Source organism: Notamacropus eugenii, chromosome 4 (genome assembly GCF_028372415.1).
Source record: "Notamacropus eugenii isolate mMacEug1 chromosome 4, mMacEug1.pri_v2, whole genome shotgun sequence".
NCBI lineage: Eukaryota > Metazoa > Chordata > Mammalia > Diprotodontia > Macropodidae > Notamacropus > Notamacropus eugenii.
This window is the reverse complement of record NC_092875.1, coordinates 416,481,711-416,505,299: the sequence shown is the minus strand read 5'-3', so window position 1 is coordinate 416,505,299 and position 23,589 is coordinate 416,481,711. Positions and strand designations below refer to the sequence as shown.

The following is a 23,589-nucleotide window of genomic DNA, read 5'->3' as shown; positions in this document are numbered from 1 at the left end:
CATCAAATGCTTTACCAACACCAAGCAATGCATTTCCAATAGTTTCTACTCTATACGACTAAAATTTTCACATCTGTATTTACCACTGAACAGATATAAGTATATAATGTGCCAGACACCATGTAATCTCTCTTCCTATCTAGAAGAGCAGCAAAACTAACCACTCCCTCCATAAGCTTATCCCACAAAACAACAGAGGGGGCAACTTTCTCACATATTAAATAAGCATATCTGTGCTCACTCCCATTGCTTTCTACACACACAGACACACACACACACACACACCACTGCACATTACATAATAATAGAGCTTATGGTTTATTAAATTTTTCATCCTCCCCTGCACATTTAACTATATATATAGCCATGTCTGCCCTCATTCTATATTTGTACAATTTGTTTTCTGCACCTAAGCCTAAGACTAGATTTAACCTCGCTAAACTTCATCATTAACCTTGGTCCATTACACTAATCTACTGAGAACCTCTTGCCTTTTTGGAACCTCATTTTTTCATCTACTATACTGACTATTCCTTCTAGCTTCATGTCATTTGAAAACTGAGTGTGTTATACATGCTTTTATCTAAACCAATGATAAAAATTTTCACCAAAACAGGGGTGAGGATAAGAGTCCCAGGACACTCCACTACAGACCTTCCTCCGGGCTGACATCAATTCATTAATCCATCACTTCTGAAATCTACTTATTTTAATTGACTCAATCAATTTAAGTGAACTATCGCCCAGTTTATCTGTCTCTGGCTTCTCCACAAAATCTGTGTCAAAAATTGAGGTAGATTATCCCACCAATCTGTCAATTAGATAAGGAAATAAGATTATCCTGACATGACTTATTTTTGATGGAAGTTTTGCTAGCTCATAGCAATTACAGCTTCCTTTGTGAAATGTACACAAACCATCCCTTTAATTAATATATTTTACAACTGTTAGGATTAAGTATCAGTCTCCTTGGTCTCTAGTTGGAAGAATCTACTTTAAAAGTCTATTCTTGACTACTAGGGGGCGGAGCCAAGATGGCGGAGTAGAAAGACACACATACACATAGCTCCCAACCCACAGAACGGCTACAGGGGAGCAACTCACGGTGAATTCTGCACCCAGAGGCCACGGAATATTGGAGCGAGGGAGATTTCTGTTCCGGAGAGACCTGCAAACCTCTCGCGGGGGGTCCTTCGCGCTGCGGACTGGGCATCGGGACTGGGAGCAGAGGGCAGCCCTGCAGCGGCCGGCCGTGGTACCGAGAGGAAAAGATCCGAGCGGGCTTCGGAATGGGACCTCCAGCGGCCACGCAGGTCCCTCCACCCACAGAGGGACCTGCAAACCTCTCGCAAAAGGTCCGTTGCGCTGTAGACGCGGAGCCCAGCCCAGCCCAGACCTGCTGCGGCCACAGCACCAAGAGACCTGAGCAGGCTTCAGGGACGGGATCTCCAGAGGCCACACAAGTCCCTCCGCCCACAGGTGACGGGGGTGGGTGAGAGAGTCTCTTTGGCGGGTCAAGAGGGGAGTGGGGTGCCCCCATGATTCAGCCGGCCCTCCCCCCCCCCAGGTAGAAGCTGAGAGGCGGCTGCAGACTGGGGCTCCCCAAGCGGGGCGGAAGCCTGGATCCATTGTGGAAGGTCTGTGCATAAACCCCCTGAGGGAACTGAGCCTGAGAGGCAGCCCTGCGCCGACTTAATTCTCACACTGAATAGCAGCCCTGCCCCCGCCAAAAGCCCTAAGGCCGGGAAGCAGCATTTGAATCTCAGTCCCCAAACGCTGGCTGGGAGGACCAGGAGGCAAGGTGGGTGTGAGGAGAATATTCAGAGGTCAAGTCACTGGCTGGGGAAAATGCCCAGAAAAGGGAAAAGAAATAAGACTATTGAAGGCTACTTTCTTGGAGAACAGACATTTCCTCCCTGCCTTTCTGATGAGGAAGAACAATGCTTACCATCAGGCAAAGACACAGAAACCAAGGCTTCTGTGTCCCCACCCACCCAATGGGCTCAGGCCATGGAAGAGCTCAAAAAGAATTTTGAAAATCAACTTAGAGAGGTGGAGGAAAAGCTGGGAAGAGAAATGAGAGAGATGAAAGAAAAGCATGAAAAGCAGATCAGCTCCCTGCTAAAGGAGAACCAAAAAAATGTTGAAGAAATTAACACCTTGAAAACTAGCCTAACTCAATTGGCAAAAGAGGTTCAAAAAGCCAATGAGGAGAAGAATGCTTTCAAAAGCAGAATTAGCCAAATGGAAAAGGAGATTCAAAAGCTCACTGAAGAAAATAGTTCTTTCAAAACTAGAATGGCACAGATGGACGCTAAGGACTTTGTGAGAAAGCAAGATATCACAGAACATAGCGAGAAGATTGGAAAAATGGAAGATAATGTGAAATATCTCATTGGAAAAACAACTGACCTGGAAAATAGATTCAGGAGAGACAATGTAAAAATTCGGGGACTACCTGAAAACCATGATCAAAAGAAGAGCCTAGACATCATCTTCCATGAAATTATCAAGGAAAACTGCCCTGAGATTCTAGAACCAGAGGGCAAAATAAATATTCAAGGAATCCACAGAACACCGCATGAAAGAGATCCAAAAAGAGAAACTCCTAGGAACATTGTGGCCAAATTCCAGAATTCCCAGGTGAAGGAGAAAGTATTGCAAGCAGCTAGAAAGAAACAATTCAAGTATTGTGGAAATACAATCAGGATAACACAAGATCTAGCAGCCTCTACATTAAGGGATTGAAGGGCATGGAATAGGATATTCCAGAAGTCAAAGGAACTAGGACTAAAACCAAGAATCACCTACCCAGCAAAACTGAGTATAATACTTCAGGAGAAAAAATGGTCTTTCAATGAAATAGAGGATTTTCAAATTTTCTTGATGAAAAGACCAGAGCTGAAAAGAAAATTTGACTTTCAAACACAAGAATGAAGAGAACCATGAAAAGGTGAACAGCAAAGAGAAGTCATAAGGGACTTACTAAAGTTGAACTGTTTACATTCCTACATGGAAAGGCAATATTTGTAACTCTTGAAACATTTCAGTATCTGGGTACTGGGTGGGATTACACACACACACATGCACACATGCACACACACATAGAGACAGAGTGCACAGAGTGAATTGAAGAGGATGGGATCATATCTTAAAAAAAAAAATGAAATCAAGCAGTGAGAGAGAAATATTGGGAGGAGAAAGGGAGAAATGGAATGGGGCAAATTATCTCTCATAAAAGAGGCAAGCAAAAGACTCATTAGTGGAGGGATAAAGAGGGGAGGTGAGAGAAAAACATGAGGTCTACTCTCATCACATTCCACTAAAGGAAAGAATAAAATGCACACTCATTTTGATAGGAAAACCTATCTCACAATACAGGAGAGTGGGGGACAAGGGCACAAGCAGGGTGGGGGGGATGATAGAGGGGAGGGCATGGGGAGGAGAATGCAATCCGAGGTCGACACTCATGGGGAGGGAAAGGATCATAAGAGAATAGAAGTAAGGGGGGACAGGATAGGATGGAGGGAAATATAGTTAGTCCTATACAACACAACTATTATGGAAATCATTTGCAAAACTACACAGATTTGGCCTATATTGAATTGCTTGCTTTCCAAAGGGAAGGGGTGGAGAGGGAGGGAGCTAAAGAAGTTGGAACTCAAAGTGTTAGGATCAACTGTAATGTTCTTACCACTAGGAAATAAGAAATACAGGTTAAGGGGTAAAGAAAGCTATCTGGCCCTACAGGACAAAAGAGAAGACGGAGACAAGGGCAGAGAGGGATAATAGAAGAGAGAGCAGATTGGTCACTGGGGCAATTAGATTGCTTGGGTCTGGGGTGGGGAGGGGATAAAAGGGGAGAAAATTTGTAACCCAAAATGTTGTGAAAATAAATGTTAAAAGTTAAATAAAAAAAAAAGTCTATTCTTAAGGTTTGAAACCTTGGTACCCTCTGTTAACTACATCATCCTCTTTCATCCTGGATATCTAATCAATTGCTAAATCCTGTCATTTTTTATCTGTACAACATCCAACTTCTTATCTCAACTCATACAGCCACCACCAAACTTCAGGCCCTCATCACCTGTCAACCTAGATTATTGCAGAAGCCTAACTGGTCTCCCTGCCTCAAGTCTCTTCCTTTCTCCAAGCCATCCGGAATACAACTGCCAATGTGCTTTTTCTCAACTGCACATCTGGCCACATCACTCTCTTACTCAATAAATTCCAGGTCTCTCTACTGCTACGAGAAAATAGGAAGTTCTGTTTACCTTTTTAAGCCCTTCAAACCTAGTTCCAATATATCTTTTCAGCAGCATCATATAGCACTCCTCTTCCCATGCTCCACAACTGAACCAAACTGGCGTTCTCTTTGTCCTTCACACATGGCATTCCATTTCCCACGTACAAACGTCTGCACTGACTGTCCCACATGTCTAAGAGGCATTCCTTTTTCACCTCTCCCTCATCAAATCCCTTTGTTCCTTTAAGATGTAACTCAAGTGCCACCTTCTATATGAAGCTTTTCCTTATCTGAACTGCTAGTGTCCTCCTTACGTTATTGTATTTTACATTTATTCTGTCTGGACTTATATACATATATGTTGCCTCAGCCAATACAATGGAAGCTCGCTGAGATAGTGGTTATTTCATTTTTTGTATTCCAATGCCTAGCATAATGCCTGACACAGCAGGCACTTAAATCCTTTCTGACTGGCTGAAACAAGTTATAAATTTCTCAGGTGTTCTGCTTCTAGCAGAAATTTCCAGCAGTTTCCTGAATACATGTAGTTTCCAACCAACATTATACACCATGTCAGTTTTTTAATGTGCTTTTAAAACTCAATATTAATTTCCTCCTTTTGGATAGAAGTATGAAATATTCTTGCAGAACAATATTACCATTTCTCTTTTGTTTGATTTTCACTAAATGCTCCTGATCATGCTCTACCCACTCTGGTTTGTGGATTTCCATATAGACGATGATACTTATGAAGCTATATTTATTTCTTTGCAATAAGAACACTAGGTCACCTTATTACCTGTACTTTATGAATTCCTATATAAGCATGTGAGATCATAAATATTACAGCCCCTCTTCCCATGTATCATCTGCTATGAATTACTGAGGCTTTCATTGTTATTCATGCCCTGTGATAAATGCTCATCTTTATGGTATCTGGATTTTTGCTTGTAGGTAAGCTATCTTCTCCTCCTCCAATTTCATGTTCCAGCATGGTCAGATTGATAAGTCTCCATTTATCAAGGCCAATGATTCAGTTACTTCAACTAATTCTCATGATATGGACTCAAAGCTTCTTCACCATCCTGGTTAACTATTTTGTATATTCTCCATCTTATCAATATCCTTCTTCAACAATGGCATCCAGAAATGAATACGATACTACAGATGAAGTTTGACCAGGGCACAGTATAGTGGGACATCTGGGGAAGAACTGGGAACTTCTCAGTTTCTCTTAATGCAGACCAAATTCACATTACCCTTGTTGACTGCCACTCTACCCTAATAACTCATATTAAGTTTGTAATAGTCTAAAACACCAAGATCTTTTTCCAGAAGTAAAACTTTAAGAATGTTTTCATGTATCCATATATGCCTTTGCCATCAGACTTTAGCAGGTATAAAACATACCTACAAAAAGCATAAGGCAACAAAAATTGAGGAGATAATGAATGTTCACAAATGTAGGAGTCAGTGGTAGCTTTATAGAGAAGGTGACCCCTGAGTTGAGCCTTGAAGGATGACAAGGATTCTAAGAGGTACAGATAAGGAGGGAATGCATTCTAGGTATGGGAAACAACTTGTGCGAATTTAGAGAGTTGGGAGATGGAACATCAAGTTAAGGGAATGACCAGAATCTAGTTTGACTAGAACTGGAAAGGTAGTGAAAGCTAGATTTTAAAGTACTTTAAAAGTACTTAGCTGTAAGTAGTACAAGTCCTGTCTAGTATTTGTACCTGGTATAATGGATCTGAGTCCTGGGAAGGGTCTTAAAGATCATTTTGTATATAAGGAATCAGATCTAGAGCTTGAAGTAATTTGCAGGCGCTACCTGGTGATTTACGTTTTATAACAAATGCTTGCTGAATGGCAACACAACCTCCCCCCCCCCCCCAAAAATAAAAGGAAATCAATCAATATTCAATTACATCACTTCCAATAAAGTGGGCTTACGTAATGGTAATATGAATCGGAAAATCTTCCCTATTCATTAATAGGCCCATTAAATCACCTGGGAGCCTAAGTCACATGTGATGAGAGGAGCTTGCTGAACAGGAAGGATGGAGCAGAACCAGGAGGTAGTGAGTGATTTCGGTTGGGGCAGAGGGGAGAAGGGTCAGGCAGGCTCCTGAGTGTTTGCTTGTGAGAAGGGCCTGGCTGAGGGAGGGGGGAGGCTTGGGAACGGCTTTGCCCCCTGCAGTGATCATGTTTATTAACTTCTTGGTCACCAAGATGGATTTTGCTTTCTGGCTCTGGGATTTGGCTTTCTAGTATCTAAATAAATGTTTTTCTTCTACCTTCTATAAGGAGAGTCTTTATACTTTGCAACTGAGAACTACGCTGGCATATTCAGTCACCCCCAGTGCTGTGAATATTGCCTTGGCGATACAGCTTAGTTACAAGTTGCTCCTTCACTGGCTTTTCAGTAATTGATTCACTAGACCATGTACTTTCTGAGAGTGCTTGATATAATGTCTTCTCAGTAATGTACACAGAGATTTTTGCCAGTATATTCTAAGTATAAATTTGCTCCAAGACAAGTTTATAGTGGCTTATCATATTTTTAAAACATGTTGACTACTGAATAACAAGACTACTGCATAGACACCTAGAAGTATAACTACTATATAATCACACTTCGTATCTATTTGTTGAGTGAGGAATTTAGAGTAACATGGGTTAGATTTGTATGAACTAATGCAGAGCAAAATAAACAGTCATGAGAAAATAAATATGTACAAAGACAACATGAACAGGATAAAATTTAAAACTCTGAATATGGGGATGGGGATGCAAGGAGAAGAAATCAATGAAGGTCCCAGGAGATAATCATATCTCCCTTCCTTCATGGGCAGGAAATTGGGGGGAGTAATAGGACACAATAATATATTCACCATCAGACAAAGTTTCTATAATAGATGCTTTAAAAAATTATTTCTCTCACAAAGGCGTTCAATCTGGAAGAGTAGAAAATAATTACATGGGGGAAGGAAAAGAAGAAGCTAGAATCTACGTGCCAGCTACTGTGCTAAGCACTTTAAAAGTATTATCTTATTTGATCTTCAATCAAAACAACCCTGGGAAGTAAGTGCTATTATTATCCCCATTTTATAGTAAAGGAAGTTGAGATAGAGATTAAATTACCTATGTAAGTACCTACGGCAGGATTTGAATTCATGTCTGAATGATTCCAGGCCCAGCACTTTTCACTCACTGTACCATCTAACTGCTTCAGGAGAGATGTGAGAAGATCTCCCTACTCCATCCTTTGCAAAGATGAGAGGTTCTGATTATGGAGCACTGCGTGCATTTTCAGACTTTTAAAAAAAATTTACTGATTCACAATGAGCCAAGACAATCTCAAAGGGCTTGTGATGAAAAATCTGCATGAAAGAACTACTGTCATCTGGATACAGACCAATGCATAGTATTTTTCACTTTTTTGGTTCATGTTTTCTTCCACAAAATGACCAATATGGAACCGTTTTACATGATTGCACATGTATAGCCCGTATCAGATTGGTTACTGTCTCAGGGAAGGGAAAGGAGAAGGAGGAAAGAATAGAATTTGGACTCAAAACTAAAAAAAAAACAAATAAGTATTTAAAATTGTAATATTACAAGTAATTGGGAGAAAATATTTTTAAAAGAATATTTAGAAAACAAAAAAGTTTTGGTTCATTTTGCTGATTCTCCTGCCTTTTGCTTTTTTTCTTTAAAAATACTATTTACTATGGGATAATTCTATGGGAGGGGCAGGAAAAGGAATGCTGAAATTCTAGTAATGTAAAAACAAAATATCAAAATTTTATTTAAAAAAGGAAAAAAACTATGAAGAAATGAATAAAAGATATCAGGAAATGAATGCTAGAAAAAATTAGGGGGCTTGTCACGTGGAGAGAACAAGAGATAACAGGTAGACAGACAACAATTTATGTAACTCCAATGCTATACTCATTATACCAGACAAAATGACAATTCCCTGAGGCAAACTAATGAGTACTCTGACAAAAGTCACACAGAATGAGCAGAAAATAGTAGTTATCTATCTGTATTCTTGGAGGAATGTCCACATTCCTAAGATTAAAAATTTAAGGATCTAATATTATATTTATCTGACATCAAAAAATTATTCTACAACTAGTAACCTCTTAAAGCTCAAAACTTCTTTTAACAGTGATTCCCTTATGGAATATTAAAATGTGTATGGTCTATGCTCTTTTAAAATTCTAAGATTCCCCCCACCTCAGGTAGTTCTTCACAATCTCCGATCTTAAAGTAAAGTTATTAACTACCACTATTTGCTGTCAGTGAACTTGCATCCAGCAACACCCCTTTCTCACAACTGACCCTTATCTCATAATCTGCTTTGAGTTGGGAAAAGACATCACCAAGCTTTTTAGGATTGTAATTGTTCTGGATGTGGACTTAGGATGAAGGTAGCCAACCTAATGGAGTTTCTTTAATATCTTTGTTTGAAAATCCCTTCCTACTTATGCATATAGCCAATTTACAATAACTTACCAATTTGAGTTTGTGACCTGTAATGCAACTGAGAAGAGGGTAAAACTGCCATGGGGCCATCTTTTTTAAAAGGCAACAAATAATAGAAAAAAAAGGCCAATTTAATCCATAGAAATGTCCTTTTTAAAATCTGTATTAACCAGTTCTTTCACCAAATTCTTTTTCAAAGCTCCAGAAAGGAAACAAACATGACAATTGAGTTTACCCTCTTTGACCCACCTAGGTGGAATACAGTGTAGAAAGCAATAAATCTGGAGTGAAAACCACTTAGTATGTGTGACAATATACCAACCAGGTAAACTACAACCTCTTTGTGCCTCTGTAGTACTTACCTCATAGGGTTGTTTTGAAAATTAAATGAGATATACCTTGCAAACTGTTAAATACCATACGCAACAATTTCATTAAGCCCCTTTCTGGTACACTGGTAGAAGATGAGTTAAGATACTAAAATACTGACAAAACAAGAGAAAAATCAAAATGCCAAGATAATCCAAGTAATTAAAAGCTGGCCACAATTACACTGTACTAAATTAAGGCATTCATTAACCCAAACAGATGTACATATAGGTATACTAAAATAAATTTAACGAGGCTGAATAGCATAGTGTATAGACAGCTAGCATCTGACTTTTTGTACTTCCAGTGCCTGGCACACAGTAAGCACTTAATAAATTATTACTGGCTGACTGACATGGAAGACCTAAGGAGTTCAAGTCCTCTGTCATATAATGGGTGGGTAAGTACTTCATTTAACCTCTAAAGCACTTCTCTTAAAGTTTATTGAGAAAGTGCTATTCTGTACTGGTAGATTTAAGTTTCCTTACCCAGAGCTTCCTACATTAAAGAAATCACAGGTCTGATTAAAAAAAAAAAAAAACTTAACAAAAAAATAATTTTTTGGTAATTTATTTTAAATTTCAATAGAAAATGACAAAAGAAAAAATTGCTATGTGCAGAAAACAACATGAGAGGATTCATTATAAAACAATAAACTTCCATTTCAAGAAAGCCAACATAGTAAATACTATACATTGTTTTCAAAACTGTCTCTTTTTTTTGCTTCCTTGTAGGCTCTCTTTTGTCCTCTGTGGGGCACTTTTTACTTTATTTATATATTTATATATTTACATATATAAGATCACACTATGTTTATTTCCACTTGTCATCTGTTTCTCTGAAGGCAGAGAGCATTTTCCTTTATATCCAAGTCTTTCCATGTTTTTCTAAATCAACCAGCTCATCAGTTTTTCACACTGCAGCAGTATTCCAACACAATCACATCCTACCTGAGATATTATCTATGAAAATATTTTCCCCATTTTTTGCATTCCTTCTATTTTTGGTTCAAAGGTTTTATTTATCCAAGAAAATCTTAATTTAATCAAAATTATTCATTTTATACTTCAATAATACTCTCACCTTATAATATAGTTTAAGGTCTAATATTACTGAATCTGCTCCTCTTACATCTTTTTTCCTGGTTTCTCTGAAATTCCAGACCTTTTGTTCTTCCAAATAAACTCTTATTATTTTTTCTAACTCGGTAAGATAATTGCTAGTAACTTAATTAGGATGGCATTAAATGAATAGATGGGTTAGGAAAAATTGTCTTTTTTTATTACATTGGCTTTACCTACCCATGAACAATATTACTTCAATATTTAGATCTGACTTTATTTGTATAAAGCATTTTATGTTTATGTTCATTGGAAAAATAATTTTTAAATGATATTCCTTAAACCTCAATAACTTTTTACAGAATCTATAATTCAGCAGTCTATTTATCTAATCTACCTGAAAGTGTATATTCACCCATTGCATACAGCCAATAATACCTCTTGACTTCAGGTCCAATCTTATTTCAAAACTCAGAGTACACACTCCTAGAACATAGTTACTCTCTCATCTGTTCGTGATCTATTCCCTCCTCATTTCCAAATCTTCTTTCAAAGTCAGCTTAAGCTGGTTTTGCTATTTCCCCCCTCCCACTCCTAGATGGGAGGCTCTTATTCTCTTCAAATTACCTTCTATCACCCTAGGCATCTATGTGGCATCAGAGATAATGTTAAACTGAGAGTCTTGAATATCTGAGTTCAAATCCTGCTTCAGATACAGATGGGCTTTATGACCCTGGGTAAGTCATTTAACTTCACTCTCTGCCTCAGCTTCCTCATCTATAAAATAAAGATAATAATAGTACCTACACCTCCTAGAGCTGCAGAATCAAATGAGATAATGCATGTAAGGAGTCCTACAAACCTTAAAGTGTTATACAAATGTTAGCTGTTACTATAAAAAGTAAATTGCATTAGTACTTCTCTATGCATAATACTGCATCCCCAAGCGTAACATAAACCAACACTTTCAGTATCTCTGACTGTTTTTTCATAAATGCTTTTCATAAATTGTAATCAAATACTCTACGTGCCAGCTCAACACTTTACATCAGTTTCTTTACATTCTACTCCTACCATTTTAATGTAGCTCTTTTTAAGGCTTTTGTAACTACTCACACAAACTGCTCTGATGGCCTTTTCACAATTCCAATGCACCTTTAAAACTGACACCAGAACAATTTTGTACACATACACACACAAATGTATACATATATAAATGTAGGCACACTCACATACACCTGGCCATGTCACTGTTCTGCTTCAAAGACTTCAATGGCTCCCCGCTGTCTAACCAATAAAATTAAAACTCTTTTCCCTGACACTCAGGGCCTTCTGCAGTCTGTCCCCTCCCCATCTAGACATTACCTTTGCTCCCAATGCCTACTTTCTGCCTCCCGAACAAAGAATTCCTCCAATGCGTTTGCTCACCTTGTTTCCTAATGCTTGGAATATTCTTTCTCTTGATGTTTTCCTATAGAATTCTTACCCATTCTTCAAAGTTCAATTTAGCATTAAGCTTCTGTTCTGTTCTCCAAGTCCTTCTCTGATCTTCTTGGTCAATATCCACTTAACCTGAAGACTTTACACAGTACTTTGTCTCATAACTCTTACTGCACTTATTAATACTACATTAATTATGGCTGTGTGCTGGTATAATTCCCTTGGCAGATTTTAAACTCCATGAATTCAACATCTTACATTTTTAATTTTCCCCATGTTCACTTTACATGCACAAGTATGTGCTTAATAAGCACTGTACATTGTGGTCCCTAAAAAAATCATTTTATTTAATTTACCAAGTAAAATTATAGTCAAACCCAAATTAGGTTTGACCAACTCTGCCTCCTTTCTAAAAATCATAATAGAGTAGATGGACCTAACTGCCCATCTTGTTTTGATCACAGTAACAAAGCACTTATTCATTGCATTAAGTCAAAGAGTGGTGAATCCGAAATAAGAACTTTCAAATACATCAATAAACACAGAATGGCCAATGTCAGTAATTAAGTGTTAATAGACTTGAAATGGACAAGATGGAACACTAAGAAGCATAGTATCCTTATTCTTGGATAGTGTTTCACAGATTACCATTACTACTGCAAATCAAAAGGCAGACCAGAAGCAAATGACTAGGAATTATTAAATCAGTACAGTACATTCTAGTCATACCGGGTTTATCGCCTTTATATTTCAGAGTTTAATTAGTGTTTTCAAACATTATTATCCTTCTTCATTCAAGTCTCCAATACTGGGAATCAAAAAGATTTAGAATGGATATGATCCTCATAGTAGATTATGCCAGAGGGAAAAGACAATCTATATTTACTGAACACTTAATTGGTATAAGTCACTGTAAAGGAACATTAAAAAAAAAAAAATAAAGCAGAGACCTTTCCTTCATAAAATTAACAAACTAGATGAGGAAGCAAAGCATATGCCTATGTATAGGACATAATATAGGATAAACAATAATTGTTAATGCTATTTCAGAAGAGAGAGTATTTGTGTTCTAGGGTGATTCAGGGAAACTTTCAGAGAAGTAGGGCTGAAAATGAATCTTAAAGGACTGTGTAATAGGATTTAAGGGGGATGGGGCAACAGAGGTAAGAAAGAAGGGAATGGCCTATAATTTACTTCATATTCTGTCCTCTACTAATACGTACTGAGAGAAGAATTTATAAGAACAATTCTAATTGAGTTATTGCATTTCTCATGTTGAGTTCATGTTGAGTGTGAAGTAATAATAGGAGACAATGAATTTCATGTCATAGAATGTTAAGAATTATAACTAGGAGCTTGAAGAGATCTGAGACTATTTAGTCCCACCCCTTCATTTAACAGATAAGGAAATAACTAGGGCAGCTAGGTGGTGCAGTGGATACAGCACCAATGCAGGAGTCAGGAGAACCTGAGTTCAAATCTCACCTCAGAAACTTGACACTAGCTGTGTGACCTTGGGCAAGTTACTTAGCCTCAATTGCCTTATCCTGGGTCATCTCCAGTCATCCTCATGAATATCTGATCACTGGATTCAGATGGCTCTGGAGGAGAAGTGAGGCTGATGACCTGCACAACCCTCCCTCACTCAAAGCAAAGTCAAGTGCCAGTCATGTCATCATTTCTCTGATGGCATGGTCTTCTTTGGCAATGAAAGACTAACACACAAAGAAATAACTGAGGACCAAGAAAGTTAAACAAATTGTTCAAAGTTCTTGAGGAGTCTACAATTTAAATCATTTAATGAAATACAGGATGGTAGAAAGGAGTTTGATCGTGAAACGTTTCGAGTGGCAGGCAAATAGCATGACAGCAGAAACTGCCCAATTCAATACAGATGGGATTGATCATGTTATAATACTTATTGATACAAAAACAGTGCAAGAGAAACAGTGAATAAAGCTAATAAAAATGACTTTCAATTCAATTTTGGCTGCTATATGGCATGGTAAGATATGAAGATATTTTGTAATAGAATACTTTCAAAGAATACATATCCTAAATATTTCCCAACTAATTGCAATTTTAATCAATGAATTATTTTGTCAAGGCAACATTAACATAAAGTTTCTGCTGTCTGTCTTAGAGTACATTAGTTAAAGCACAATGATCTGCCTTACTATCATAACACAAATTAATTTTACTTTTAACCTTTAAAAATACTGGAGAAATAATTATGCCTATTATCCCAAATTCCTTTTAAAAATTTTGCCTCCTAAATTATTTTTTTAGAACAAAATGACTGATACAAAGATTATTCAATAATTTAAAAGTTTTCAAGATAGAGCCATAAGAAGAATTGTGCTTCTTACCTCCAGGTTAAGGTAAAGTTCACCTAAGAAGAGCACAAAGGAATGAAATTGTTTTCTGGTAGCTTCATCTCCTTTTGCAGCCTGATCTTTGTTTTCATACTCAGTTCGACATCTAACAGACACAGATACACACACACAGAGATTAAAAAATTATCAAGATTTTAAAATGTTTTCTTAAAGTAACTTCTGAGTTTCATATTCTCACAAAATGAACTACAAAATTAGAAAATGGTCTTAAAAATGTGTGTGCACACATATTCATATGTGTATATATAAACATGTATGCATATGTAAATATACACACCTATAAACACACATATTAAAAACACATCAATTCAGCAAAGACAGCTTTTCAATTCTGGCTGCTATATGGCATGGCAAAATATTAATTTTACCATTAATTTAATGGTAAAATGTATTCCTATAAAAACTCAATTTTCCTATCTACTTAAACTCAAACAATTCAATACACAGAAGTTCTACTATGCACAAGGTACTAAGCTAAGTGCTAGGAATACAGAGACAGAAACAATTGATTTCTCAAGCTGCTTTAATTCTATTGAGGGAGAAGGGAAGAGAAAAAACACAGATATGTAAATACAAAGGGCTATTAAGTACAAGGGTCAGGTAAAGATGTCATGTAGAAGGTACCTGAGTTGAGTTGTGCTTTAAAGAATGGTACTCTATAACACAGATATGAGGAGTGAGCGCATTTCAGGCATGGAGGACCACTTAAGGGAAAACACAGAGGTAGGAAATCTAATGCCAAGTAAGGGGAATAGCTAAGAGGCCAGTTTGTTGGGAATGGGAGGCAAAAAGGTAAATGGGAGCCAGATCATGAAAGACAGGCTAAGTAACTTATATTTTATATTATAAGTAATAGGAGTTGTGGGGGGTTGGGGTGGGGGGTGTTGGATTTAGCATATGTTTTAGGAGTAACAATTTGGCAGCCATGTGGAAAGTGGAACAGAAAAGAGATTAGAGAAAGGGAGACCAGTGACGATGTTTGTTCTGTTGGGACTTCAGACTCAGCACATTTAAAGTTTAAAGTATCCCTCTTTTCCCCAAAATTGGTTCAAATAGATACTACTATGGGGGAAAAAAGTCCTCTAATTGAATCTATTGCTGAGGAAAGGACTTATGACAGTTAACCACACTAAGGCATAATAGACCCTGGAAGACTCACCCAGTAATTAACTTGCCCTTCAATGTACTTTGCTGACTCTTTTGACTGACCACCTTCCTCATGGTAACTAGCAACGTCAAAATTTATTCAAGTTTAAAAACTCCACAGGTTGATTATATTTTTCTAGCTTAAATCTTTACTGACTCTTCCCCATCCTATATATTTTTTTCAATGCTGCAAAGATCCTTGATTTCATCTGTGTGGACATTTCCTCCACTACAACCTCTCTACAATTTAGCAGGCAACCCTTTAAAAGTTGCTGTAGTCAAAAAACTCAGTCCTTCAGTCAATCTGGGATCAATCCTCTTTGGTTTTAGTTAAGCTGATTTCCAAATGACAAATATTTAGTCCACATACAGTTTACTGCCAGATATCTATTCAAAGCCTTCTGAGATTTGTCAGAGCTTATGCTTTTCTAGCATAATCTCTGAAAATTCATACTTCTCCATACCACAGTGAGACATCAGAAGAGGACTTTAGGGGAGGGAAATCCTACACGCATAAATAAAAAAGCTCCATCCTCTTAAAAAGTTCCTACTTATATACCTAAGTTTGTTTACTTGTGAATAAAGGAGAATTCTATTCTTAATTTAAAAGCCGAGGAATTTTACTTCATTAACCTTTATGACATCTGAAAGGTAAAAATTTCAAAGCAAAAATTCAAACTGACTTATATTTTCAATCCATTAGCCTACTGTCAGGAGATTCTTTCAACAGATACTTTCTCAAACTTACAGTGTCAATAGCTCTCTTCCCTTACCCCTACAGACTTCTATACAATGGACAGCATATCAAATTTAATACAAATTTGTTTGTAATTTGCTATCAGTAATTTTAAGTACATTAGTGTTAAAAGTTAAAACTATATGTTTATATTAATGAACTTCTGGGAAAAAAATTTTAAATAAAGTTTGGCATGTAAAAAATTAATTTTATTTTTCTTTTAGAAGAGACAAGTAGCCTCTGAAGATTAGGGAGTGTGGGCAGGAAAACTAACTCCCAACATTGCGTACACAGAGTCTAGGTTGGCTGTGCTTTTGTCCTGGTCAAGAATTTCACCATTATCTGGTCTTCTATACCCCTTAGGAAGTGCAACACAGTTATACTCGAGAGTATAAAGAATCACAAGTGAACATTACAATAGTAGGTAGGAAACAAAAAGGGTGTAATCTCAAGGCTGATTTAATGTTTGTAATTTAAAAGTTTATGGTGAAAATGAAGGAGGCATGGAAGAACTTCAAGTATTTTGTACAGTTTCGCTTACCTTTGAAGAAGTAACTGCCGGAAATTTCCACTTTGTGGACTAATGGTTAGATGATGAGACAAATAATTACAGAGTCTTGCTCCCATGTAAGAGAAGTGTGGCACAGTTGTGGCCTTTTGATAGAAAATGGGAATACAATAATTCTTACATGAAACAAGCAAAATATGTAAATTAATTTTTAAAAAGAAAATCCTTAATGGCAACATATGATTCAGGAGTAAATATACATTAGAAATTGATGTATTTCAACCTAAAGAACTGACTACATTATATTACTAAGCAGACAAATCTCCAACTGCTCCTGTTTGGAATAAGCAAATGACACTCCCCCAATGGTCACTTCATGTAGCCAATTCCAGAAGAAAAACAACTATAAATCAACTTTAAAATTTGTCTGTCATAAAAAGTATACATACCCAATACTCAATAAATATGCTCAAAATTCACTAAGTTCAAGCCAATTAGAATACCACAGTGATGTCAGAAAGGACATATCTTTTAAAAAATCCTTTTCAGTTAGCCTGTAATCCCTTCCCCTGAGGTAGGATGAGGCTAGTGAATTGCTTGAGTTAGGGCAGTTCTGAGCTGCAGAAAGCCTAAAAAAATATATAATGAAACCATATTCATACTGCTCATCATCACTTCATGATATATATAAAAATCAGCAGGAATTTTTATGTCACAAAGATCTTACAACAAAGAACCCTATTCAAATTCCAAAGAATATAAATAAATGTTCCACCCACTTGAGAAAAATAAAAAGCCTTACATAATTAACGCTATATGACAAAATTTATCACGTTAAAAAGGCAAAAATATATATTGTTGAAAGTTGTTTCCTGTATGGCAATATTATATAGGTTAACATGATGACCTGGGAGAGGAATCCCGGTTTCCATTACCAAATTTGAGTTCCTTAACTGCTTAATATTTCAAATTTTCTCATCTGTATTAAAACACTTTTTACAAATATTCTGCAAAATATCACAATATGTTATATACTATACCAAACAGACATGTGTAATACATAATTATACAAAGTTTTAAATGTGTTTTAATTGTATGGGCCAGATTTTACATAAACAGATTAGTTATTCTCACCTTCAAGAAAACTTTTTTTTTGAAGGCTCACATCAGGGAAAGCATATTAGGACAGTCAACTCCATAATTAGCTTAGAACACAAACACAGTCCTTGGCTTTAAGGACCAATGAGAAAACGCATTCTAAATTTCTATCTTTGTCATCTTTGGCCTAACACAAGACTGAAATTAATTCCTGGCTTTTCTTCTTATGGTTTATCTCAAAGCAAGCAAATAATTCCTTCACTACTTTCAATAACTTAGGCTTTCTTGAATCAAAAGGCAGAAAAAATTATAACAGCTCCTTGATGTTTTTATGGAGATTTTTTTTTTTTGATCTAGTTGCCTGATGGTGGGGTTTAATTACGCAACTGTGAGGTTCCTGAAAGTGTATATGAGACATCACTTTTCAATTTCCAAATAATAGATAAATATTGCACAATAAAATCTCAATATAGTGTGGTTAATGCAATAAGTTAATTATATTCCTAACACTAGTATCACAAAGGCATTCTATTACAGTACTTTTGTAAAGAACAAATTGTTCTCTCTATAAGTTAATTTTGATAATCATGTAGGCCAGTAATTTATTGTGATCCTTTGAAATTTTGCTTTGAAACTATTACAGTCCATGCATAAATACACACCAAAATAGCTAAGTGAAAATACTGTTTCTTGTTGATGCCTAAGATGGGAATTGAAATAAAGTAAGAAAAACAAGATTTAGGACCAACTAAGCTTTTAGCAAGGAAAAAAGAGTTTGCCTTCCTATCTACTGGATTCAGAAGTTAATCTATTTAAAGTTACTTAAGGAAGCCATTTTGCTACTGCTGTTAGTAAATCCCAAATTCTGCCTCCTGTCAAGGAAAGTTGGGCAGTGTTGTCTTGTTCTCTCCAATTAAGAGTCTGAACTGTGTGTCTCTGCTCTTGGGGTTTTTTTTTTCTATTTGTATCCCTAGTGGTTAGCACATTGCTTGGTCCATAATAAGCACTTAATAAATGCCTGTTTACTCATTTATTCACTCATTACCACATGAGCACTGAAGTTAATAACTGCCACAATTCTGGTAACCACATCCAAAAGAACCCTAGATATAGCTTTGCAAAGCTATAGCAAAATCATTGGCAATTCTATTTTTGGATACACACACAGTTCCTCTTCTAGTTGGCAGGGTGGTTTTACAGTATTCAAGGCAGTAAGTTAGAGATGTTACTAGTGTTTCTTCTACTAATATATAGTATGAAAGACCATAATACCAATAAAACTATGCGCCAGTTCCCTTTGAAGCTATTTTGTTTGCAATCAGTATATCTTAACACCAGTTGCCCTAATTCACACAGAAATACTAAAAAGAACACATTTTTAAAGGAAAAACAAAACAAAAAGGCACAATGTGGCACCTTTCTCATGAATATTTCAATGATATGACTGAATGACTCCATGATTAAACTTTTATTGAACGTTACTACATGCAAAAAGCACCATCCTAAGTACAAAGAGAAAAGCCTCTCCAGGAGCTCACATTCTAATGGGGGATACAACATACATGGAAGGTTTCAACTACAAGTTTAGATGGAAAGGTCTAATGGTCCTTAGGGTGCAGTGGCAAAGCAGACAATACCGTCACTTCCACTGTTAACAATCCTAAGAGTTTCTAAAATTGAATCATTTTACAGTGTCAAGGGCTTTAGAGACAAGACCTATATTTTCAATTGATGTGACTATGGAACCTGATGGAACAGTTGCCAAACTGTATCCCCACAGGTGCTATTTTCTAGGATTATGGCCTTGTACACTGGGTCACCACTGGATTGCTGCCTTTTTTTTCCCTTTTACCACTTCAAAGAACTGGTCCATTAGCTTCTTTTTCTTGTTTGGGGTATACTAGCTGGTAGATAACCACCAAATTCTATGGATTAACCTGAGGTCAATGGATTGCCCTGCAGCTGCCTCGTTGGTTTTCTTTAGTCAGACTTTTTTCTATTAACAGTTATCAACACATCATAAGACATTCAAGAGCCTAGCAATAGACTAAGCACTCAATGAATGTTTATCCATTTGGAAAGTTGGCCTTTCTAACTTAGCATGACAGGATCTTAGTATAGGAAGGGGGGGCCTTGGAGATCATCTAGTCTAGGCATTCATAATCTATAGTCTAAGAAATTAAAAAAAGAAAAATTATTTCAACATAAACGGTTTCCTTTGTAATTCTATGTATTTTACTTTATTCACTTTAAAAACATTCTGAGAAGAAGTACATAGGCTTTACCAGACTGACAAAAGGGGACCCTAACAAAAAAAATGTTTAAGAACTCCAGATCTAGTCTAACTCTCTTATATTGCAGCTGACGATACTTTGGGCAATAAGTAGGAAAGCTGAGATTTCTGGAATTCTTTATACCACACCATACCACACATCTCTTCCTATATCATCATGATGCATATCATCCTCTTTCTCTCCCCCAACTCCTTAGGTACTTGGGTCACTTAAAGTTTTTATGATTACCAAGTAAAAAAATGTTCCCTCTCTCATTGGTACTGCTAAGTGGTAAAAGATAGGAGAGAGCATTTTTCAAGAGAAAAAACACTGAACGTGGCATCAGAGAACTGGGTTTTAGTTCTCATTCTAACATTATATGACTGCAGCCAAGTCAGTCTTTAAGTCTATTCCTTCATCTAAAAAATGGGGATTCTACCACTTGAACAACTACCTCACAGAGCTTCTGAAAAGAAACTGTATGACACTCCCTAAGTTTAAACTTAAAGTAACACTGGAATCACTTGGAAAAGATACTACTATGGGTTTGGGGATTAGGAGGATGGAAGTGTATGACTGTAATCTCTGCTAAAGATGATGGATAGATTGAGACTGGAAAGTAGTGAGCTGCAGTAGGGCTAAAGCTGACTGGCTGTCTGAATTAATATGGTGAGCACCAGGGAAGGACTACCAGGTTGCTTAAAAAGGAACCAGTTTAGATCAGAAATAGAGATCTGTGCTTCTGTGTTGATCAACAGTGTGGTGCTGCTATACTTTCAGCATGGGCAAGATAGGGAGATCAAATCTCAAAAATAAATAAAACATAAAGCTCAATTGTAAAAAAGTTAAAAACTAGAGGGTAATAATCTTTCTAGACAATAGTTTCACGTGACTTTACGTAGCACTTTTTATCTCTTGCATGGTTTTTAAATTCATTTTGATTTGTACTAGTAATTTGTGTGTTGGTCTTATCTTCCCTAGTAGATGATAAATTCTTTTTTGGGAAATATTATACCCTGCTCATTTTTTACACAGTGCACAATGCAGAACTCAGAAAATAATAGTTGAACGAAGGCTTTATTTTTCCCTGATGGCTTAAAAACTACAATATTTTTAGGTGCTGTGATTCTAAGTCAACTCAATTTGCCACAAACTCTTAATCCATCTTGATAGGGGAACAAAACTCACAAAAAATCCAAAATATTTGTAAGGTATATCTCCGTCACATCTTCTAGCAGGGCTGCTATAAACCACAAGTGACTATCTGAATTTTAATTACTTTTATTTTCCTTATCTACCATTAGAAGAAATCATATCCACCTCTTTACAGAAAAGTGATGGACTAATATGCAAAACTGGACATGTATTTTTGGACAGGATTAATATGGGGATTTTCTTTGCTAACTTGTAAGAGTTCAGGGTTTTTCCCCTTGGGTATCACAAAGAAAAAGTAATACTGGATAATTAAAAATGAAGTTTAATATTTTAAAGTAAACAAAGGATAAGGGCAGAATATCAAATAACCCACAAATTTGATAATCTCATAATCTGAAAGAACACTAATTTATCATTATATGCCATCTTTATGAAATGAAGTTAGGAATATAACTTGACTTTGACAGAGTCCCTGAAAACACTTAGTAACAAAATAAATACTAATAGGTTAACACACTGGAAAACATTTTTGAAAGACTAAATTCTCACCAAGTAAAAACTAAAATTTTGGCAACTAAAAGAAAGCCATGGGAATGTCTCTCTCTCCTAATTTGTATTATGGTCTTCGATTAATAAGCTTGGAGTATTATGATGAAGAGTGGATAATATAGCAAAACAATAGAGACAGAACAATACTATGTCTTTAATTAGAATGTCATCTTCTTCCAAAGCTGTGTTTTTCATATTCAAAGATCATCCACTCTCAATAGGCTAGAAGCCTAAATTGTTTTTTCATTCATAATGGAATGCTATGAAGCTTCTATTCTCTTTCACCTAATTCCCTGTGACTAACTACATCCATTTACAAGATTCCTGGCTCATTAAAGGTGAATGCCATGCCTGTCAAATTCTCTCTGAAGTTAACTATCCTATACAGGAATCATATCCAAAACTCTGTTCCCATTAGTCCAAATTGAGTTAACGAACTCCAATAATCATCAAATATTTTTTCCACTGATATGGAAAGACCTATGTCAACATGTGGAAAAATATGAAACAGAAATAAAATGTTTTCTGTTCATATTATGAACATTTTGAGCAAAAGCATATAATCATAAAAAACCCAGAAGTTTCATAATAATTAGAGCTAGCATTTATATAGCACTGTAAGGTTTACAAAGCAATTTATATGTTCCTTATTTGAGTCTCCCAATGCCTGGTGAGATAAAAGTACCATTATTATCCCAATTTTATAGATAGGGAAATTGAGGCAGATAGCTTGAATAGGGAAACCCAAGTTAGTTAAATGTCTGTGGTGGGAATTGAATTTAAATCTCCCTGACACCAAGTCCAATGTTCTATCTGCTATGACACCTACCTGCCTAACAAACTTTAGGCTAAACAGGAAAACATTAAGAGCATAGAGGATCAAAGGTTTAGAAATGAAAGGGACCTTAGAGTTTAACAATTCTAATTCCCGTAATTTACAGCTGAGGAAATGAAGGCCCAGAGGGCTTAAGTGATAAGCACAAGATCATATAGTAAGTATATTGGAAATCCAGTTTGTAATTCAGCACTGTTCCATTACATTACAATGCCCAATGAAAAAAAATTTAAATGACTGTTAAAGATTTAGTTCAACTAAATATGCTGAAGTTTCTAAATATCACTTCATTGCAGAAGCACATTAAGAACATTGATTGTAAGCTGAACAATTTTATATTAAAAACTATTTCATAGGATTTTAAAATTACCCTGTGGCTTTTACTCAAGTTCCTATCGATGACATGGGGGTAGGGGAACAAGAGAAAAAGGAGGAAGAAAAATTAATGGTTATAAGGTTCATGTGATCAGAGACTGTCATAGTTAAACTTTTTTCTCCAAACTTATCGTTTCTGCATGTTCTTTCACTCCTATTTCAATATTGCTATATAATCTAAGCCAAAGAAGGAAAAAAGTGATACTATTTATTTCTAAATCCTATAGGTAAAGGAGGGAGGAAGGAAGAGTCTTCTGCTTAATGCAACTCCATGAGCATAAAAAGGTGAAATAAGTATAGGTTACTATCTGTTAAGCCACTCAAGCACTGTTCATTACCTGTTTCCTCTGGGTTCTAAGAAAGTTGTACTTAGAGGATCAAATGATATCAAATCAAAATATAAAACATACCTGTTGGTAGATGAGTTCCACCAGGTCTTGTAAAGCATCATCAGTAGTGACCCAACCTTTAAGAGTCTCAGCAAATTGATCAATTTCAGTTTCAAAACTTCCTGGCTGTTCTGTTAGGTGATTCAAAAACTCCTGTACAAATTCTGTAAGAGTAGGATAACCATCACATCCATCTTCATAGGAAGAATCCTACAAGATAACCACATACACAATGAAATTCATGATTAAATCTCAGATTATCCCTCTGCCAATGCAAACCATAGATTTCTCTAACACTTAGAATCTGACTTGGCCAACATAGCCAATATGTGTTGAGGCAGAACCTGAACTTAGGTCTTCCTGCTACACTAGCTCTCTAATTACTTCACCAAGAAGCCAACTAGCAGAATCTAAGAAATTATTTTTATATAACTTTAGGGAAGATCTCTAAAGACTAACAAATGAACTACAAAAGTATTGATTTTTAAGTCCCCTCCCCAAAGGTTAGTATTTTGTAAC

General features: G+C 36.4%; 1 protein-coding gene across 5 annotated transcripts in view; it reads right to left on the bottom strand.

Moving 5' to 3' along the window:
• Positions 1-23,589, bottom strand: part of PAIP1 (poly(A) binding protein interacting protein 1) — a 55,990-nt gene that overhangs the window by 13,966 nt on the left and 18,435 nt on the right. For all 5 annotated transcript variants that reach the window (XM_072605691.1, XM_072605690.1, XM_072605693.1 and 2 more), the window contains exons 3-5: positions 23,092-23,280; positions 16,430-16,542; positions 13,980-14,091 (exon numbers count right to left, since the gene is read on the bottom strand). In XM_072605691.1, coding sequence (XP_072461792.1) covers positions 13,980-14,091; positions 16,430-16,542; positions 23,092-23,280 — 414 coding nt within the window. The remainder of the gene's footprint in view (positions 1-13,979; positions 14,092-16,429; positions 16,543-23,091; positions 23,281-23,589) is intronic.